Source organism: Aedes aegypti, chromosome 1, assembly GCF_002204515.2.
Source record: "Aedes aegypti strain LVP_AGWG chromosome 1, AaegL5.0 Primary Assembly, whole genome shotgun sequence".
NCBI classification, from domain to species: Eukaryota; Metazoa; Arthropoda; class Insecta; order Diptera; family Culicidae; genus Aedes; species Aedes aegypti.
The window spans coordinates 257,699,728-257,705,727 of NC_035107.1; the positions used below are offsets into that span (position 1 = coordinate 257,699,728).

At 37.4% G+C, this 6,000-nt stretch overlaps 1 protein-coding gene across 26 annotated transcripts in view; it reads left to right on the forward strand.

Moving 5' to 3' along the window:
- Positions 1-4,905, forward strand: part of LOC5567294 (chloride channel protein 2) — a 167,937-nt gene extending 163,032 nt beyond the window's left edge. For 25 of the 26 annotated variants that reach the window (XR_002498647.1, XR_002498656.1, XR_002498646.1 and 22 more), the window contains 2 exons: positions 3,151-3,689; positions 3,987-4,905. Coding sequence is in view for 1 of the 26 variants with exons in the window: in XM_021837639.1 (XP_021693331.1) it covers positions 3,151-3,221; positions 3,987-4,001 (86 nt within the window). In the remaining 25 variants the exon portion in view is untranslated. The remainder of the gene's footprint in view (positions 1-3,150; positions 3,690-3,986) is intronic. The other variant, XM_021837639.1, reaches the window with a different exon arrangement.
- The last annotated feature ends 1,095 nt before the right edge of the window (positions 4,906-6,000 follow it).

Consider the following 6,000-nt stretch of genomic DNA (forward strand, 5'->3'; position numbering starts at 1 on the left):
CACTGCAGAATGAGTGATCACGTGGTAATTAACCACACTATCAATGTTTTTCAGTGACCAACACATAGTTTCAATCCGTCTGCAGCACTATCAAGAATATCGTACTTTTAAATTGTCATTTTATTTGCTTAATTTAAGGTTAAACTTGACCCATCAGTGCTATCCATAGTCTATCGCTATCAATGCATTGGTGATGGAGTAGACAGCATGATATTGATGTGATATGGAATGATCCGAATTGTATCGTAGTCGGCCTGTACAAATCAGCAAATTATAAGCGTTGATAGTGACAGCAAGCAACTCTGGTTTAGAATGGAAATTTGGTTAATATTGATTACAAATATCTTTTGAGAAGTTTATTGAGGTTATGACATAACAATTTCTGAACTCAAAAGGGATAAAAACTGCTTATGATGTCTGGAAATTGAATCCATTTCAACCAAAATTCTATCAAAATTTACGAATATAATTTATAGATTGGATCCACCAATAGAGATTAACGTTGTTGTTAGAATTTTCGGATTTTATAGCAAAAATCATTGGAAAACTGGTATTTTTCATATTTTTTCCTAAGTTTCATATATGTCCGCTTATAAATTTTCCAAGTGTTCTTTACTGCATCTGAACATCATAATTAAGGACGATAGCAATCAAATAGAGCATTCAAATTAAGTTTTAAATGTTGTATGTTTGATTTTTGATAGGTGTACGAATATGGAATTGGGTGAATTTTAGACACAAATTTCTTACTTTTCCATTAATTCAAAGATGATTGTAAATGAAGTCATTGTATGATTGGCACTGCATAGATGAAACCTATGCCCTTCAATATGAATTAAGTAATTTAAACACAACACATCATTTAATTGGTTTTTTCTAACTTGTCCTGTACGAATATGAAATTAGGCCACTGTAGATGAGATGTCATTCTCCTCCAAGATTAGCTCTGTGCCGTTGCTAGAGTATATCAGTAAATCGAACGACTCTGTGAACACTTACGTCAAATAGGCTCACTGGTTCTCCGTTATGTACAGAAGAAGCCAAAACTCGTGGTTGCTAGAATTATGAGTTAATTTACTTAGTACGATTCGGAGCATTGAAGCAAACCGATGCTTCAACAGGACGAACAAATCGTAAACCATTTTAGTTACTGTCAAAAGCTGAATACAAACGCAATGCGAATACCTCTACTGGCATCTATTACCGCTAGCAGAGAAGTGAATAATTGCTTACACTTACGATGTTCTTCTTTAAGAATTGACTGTTTCTTGAACTAATACTAAAGAGCAGTATATCAATGATGAATTATCCTTCTCTAAGCATAAACTCTTCTTTGAAATTCACGCCAAATGCATGATAACTGTAGTTCATTATTGTTTTCAATTTCGATCAAACGGCGTGTGACCAAATGACATTCGGTCAAATTACTCTTTCGGCGAAATGGCGTTCGGCCAAACGGCATTTGGCTGAATGACCTGGAAGTGTAGTTTGTTACGGAAATAATTTGTATTGTTTTCATATATCTGGCATATTCATATATCAACTGAAATGCTTAAAAAAATCTTTTTTAATAAGACGGATGAATCATATTATAATGAAGGGCATAAAATGCTCCAAACCACTTTCAGGATAGGTGTCCTATAACCTTCCAGTCGTCGCGCGGTTTGCCACCGTCAGAACAACCACGCTGCTGTTGTTAACGAAAAGCGAGGTTTTTTTTTCAGCAATATTGTACAAAATACAACAGCGCGACGACTGAAGTGATAAGGATCTGCTTCTTCACCGACAGTTCCTCGGCTATCCTTTTACCGACACAAGAATATTTCAAACCAGAGTTGTTAATAGTCGCCGGATTTGACAGACTATCAGTAACAGTTTGGACTCTCGACTATCTGAAGAGCACTTTGCATCAGGTCTAATCACCCGAGCAACACACATATTATAATTGAGTATTATCAACTTTCTAATGACTAGTTTAGGTCATACATCAGATGAAAATATTCAATTATAAAAAGTGTGTTGCTGGGGAAGGTGCTTGCTTATGCCCATACATGCTAGATAGTCGTCGGCAAATCCATAAGTTTGTCTCAATAGCGTATCTGTTACGAGATTCCACAAAAGTGGTGATAAGACTCCCCCTTGGGGGCATCCACAAACACTCAATTTCCGAATCGCAGCTTGACACAATGTCGAGAAGAGATGTCGGTTTTCGAGCATTTGGTAAATCCAATTGGTGATATAGACAGCCCAAGGTTTCATGCAGCTTTCAATATGGCATCCAAAGACTTGTTATTGAAGGCACCCTCAATATCCCATATACATTTGTTCCAAGGGTTTTTTTTGGCTGGATCGCTCAGCAGAATGAAGAGCCTTGCCTTCTTGTATGCTTTGCGAGCTGACTTAATCGAATCTTATCCAGCTGAACGGCGTCTATTTCATCTCATTCTACATTGTTTCCTAAGTCTATATAGTTTGGAATCCCAACATGGGGTACCTCTTGTAGTCTTCAAAGACCACAGACGACATGCTTCTTCAAAAGCTTGTAGTGTGGATGTTTTAGTATCAACGGCATCATCCAAACAACTTGGATTTTCAATAAACGGAGAGTATCCATAAAATTTGGTCGCAACCAATTCAATATAAAGTACTCAATTGGTTGACCGGTGATTCCTAAAATGCAAAGTTTGCGAAGTTACATTCGGATGTTCAAAGAAGATGTAGCGATGATCAGATAATTATTCCTCATCTGACACATGCCAATTCGTTAGCTCGTGACTGAGTCTGTTCTAGCAGAGCGTTATCTCTAACACTTCTTCTCTAGTAAATACCATGCAAGTTTGGCGATTACTTATATTAAATAATCCAAGGTCTGTACTACTTAAGTATTCCATCAGACTGGAACCTGTCAAATTAATATATGAGCTGCTCCAAATGATGTGATGATCTTTTTTTTCGAAAATACCGACTTCTTCCTTTAAATTAGAATAACATGACATACTGACTAAACAGAACTGAATGACCTAGGCACAAAAAGGTAAGCTAAAAATAGTAAACCGGTAAATGAATGACAACATCCACTGTTTTCTGATTTAGCTCATAGTTACTTAAACTTCTATATCTTCTAACCTCCTTTCAAATCATACATTTCAGAAGCGGAAAACAACAACTCTTCCCCGGAGGAACCCCTGCTGCCCAAGGCAGACGCCTACAGTGATAAGAAAGTAAATAGCACTATAACATCTATGGATTCGGCACTGTCCTACTCGGACAACTGCTCCGATATCGAAGTAGATCACATTAGGTTCACAAATGATAAGAATAGCACTTCTACCATACACAGTAGCGACAACAGTAACGACGGCAACTGCAACAGCAATCAACAGTCGTAACAAAAGAATAACCATCTCTAACTTTAAAACTAGAATAACGTCCAATAATGGGGGAAAATGGAAGGCGTTTGTCTCAGAAAAAAAACAACTAAACTCGTTGGTATCTCTGAAATTCTGATTTGCTGTCATATTGACACGTACACACAAACACAAACGGTGTAGTGCACTCGAAATTACTCAATCACCCGAACTACACTTCCACATTCGACTTAACGGTCTTCGCACACTAATTGCACAACGAGAGGATATTTAAGTTTACATCACCTTTTAAGGCAAGAAGCCTTCGGATCATTGGATAAGGTATTTGGGAGGCGAAGCATGTTTCGGTTTGCTCTAATAGATTTTTGCTCATTAAAAAGTTCATTGACATTTATATATTCATAATAACAGAGAATATGGCATCAAGCATTAATTTTTAACTCGTTTTCATAATTAATTATTTAGCATCGATTGATAATAGTATTATCATAATACCATAATATTCTAACGATTTCAATTAATTCTTTGCATTTGGCATTTTTATGAAATATTATTTTGAATGAATATTCTATGACTGCATTTCCTGACTAAAATATGACGCTATTCTTTTTCGTACAGATATTCAAGGACTAGCGAACCAGCGGCATGCCATCATCACCCTGACCATGCGACGTAGGAACGCATAACGTACGATTTGTTTTAGTCAAGACATCCCGTGTACGCCCATCCAAGATGACCACGGATGATGCAGATGATGCGATACTTCCGAGAAAGTTGTGATTCTAATTTTAGTCCCATTCAGTTCTTCCCGTACCACCTCATCGTCTAGGACCTAAGGCCGCGTGGTTACCTTGTAACGACTCGTAACGAGCATGAGGCGCGACACGTCGTGCGATAAACTATTAAATTATTCTTGAAACAAGACGAGGTAGCTAAGCACATTTACCTACAAAGCTGTGAAGAAGAAAGTATCAAAACGAAAGTGCCTAGCAGAAACAAAAGTCACTTTGACCATTGAGAAAAAAAAACGCTTCGCCAGATTTTAAATTTAAGCCAAACCATGCCAAGTCCCACATCGATAGGAAATTATACATTTATTTTAATTATAGATAAAAAAAAATGTGAATGCTTCGAGTTGAGAAAAAAATATAAAACGAAATGTCTAGATCAATTACTAGAGGTGGGTTGTCCAAGGGAGGCCCACAACCATACACTGTAAATAGGTGCATCTGCTTAAACGGTAAGGATCACTGTTGAATAAAAGACATTTTATCTTTATTGTTAACTGTAAGTCGAGCGAAGCAAGTGTGATTCAGTTGATGACATGTGTTTGCAAGCATAACACACATGAAAGTCAAAGACTCGGATAAAATGCAACCCCAAAAATGATGATTTAGTTTTAAATAACTGTTTTTAAATGAACGCCATGGAAAACACAGCATTATTATCCTCAACTGACTGTTTTAGATAAATTGTTACAATAAAATCGTGGCATACGACCCACTATGGGAAATAAAGTCATTAGGGAAATTTTAAACTATTCTGGCTTTTCGTTATCCGAACGACATAAAATATTCTAGCAATAAGCTTCCCAAAAACAATTGTATGGTGCTCAAAGAGTATTGATGATGTTATTTAACAAAGGAAATGGCATATTGAGCTGTCCACAAACCACGTGGTATTATTTTTAGGTTTTCAGTTCAGGTGTACAGTCACCAAACAGTTATGGATAGCACACATATATGGATCAGAGTTGGATTTAACGAAGAACATCTCATCGAATAGAATTCCAATCATGCAGAAATCATTTTACTTACGTGAACCATAAACCTACACAACATTGCAGTCATTTATAATATGCTTAAGGTGATTATAGAACGAAGCCACACCTCAAATTTTCAAGAGCACGAGACTTGAGAACCAAACAGCGCTCCGCGTTGAAAAGTTATCCCATTGGTCAGCACCAGCAAGCAAGTAATTTGATTGATTTTCAACGCAAACTGTTGTCAGATTCTCCAGTCGTGTGCACTTGAAAATTCAAAGTTTGGCTTCGTTTTATAATCACCTTAATCTTTAAAGTGGGGGCCCAGATAGTCGTAGCGATAAACGCGCAATTATTCAGCAAGACCAAGCTGAGGGTCGTGGGTTCGAATCCCACCAGTCGAGCATCTTTTCGGGTTGGAAATTTTCTCGACTTCCCAGGGCATAGAGTATCTTCGTACCTGCCACACGATATACACATGCAAGAATGGTCAGTTGGCATAGGAAGCTCTCAGTTAATAACTGTGGAAGTGCTCATAAGAACACTAAGCTGAGAAGCAGACTTTGTATCAGTTGGGACGTAACGCCAGAAAGAAGAAGAAGAACCTTCAAAATCCCGAGATAATCCTTTAATTTTTAACTTGCCACGGACACCGGTAACTCAAATATTTTAAATTAATTTTGGAGTAAATGCGGTTAGTTGATCTTACAAATCTTGGGCGAGACATCTACCTAACCCGTCCCCATTTTCTAGGTAACAGAAAAAGCGTGGACACGAGAGGTCCAAAATTAACCTCAAGCGGATATCTAAACTTCCAAATGGGGTAGAAGGTTGGTGTCTTCGACAAAGCTGTTCAGCTTATCAACGACT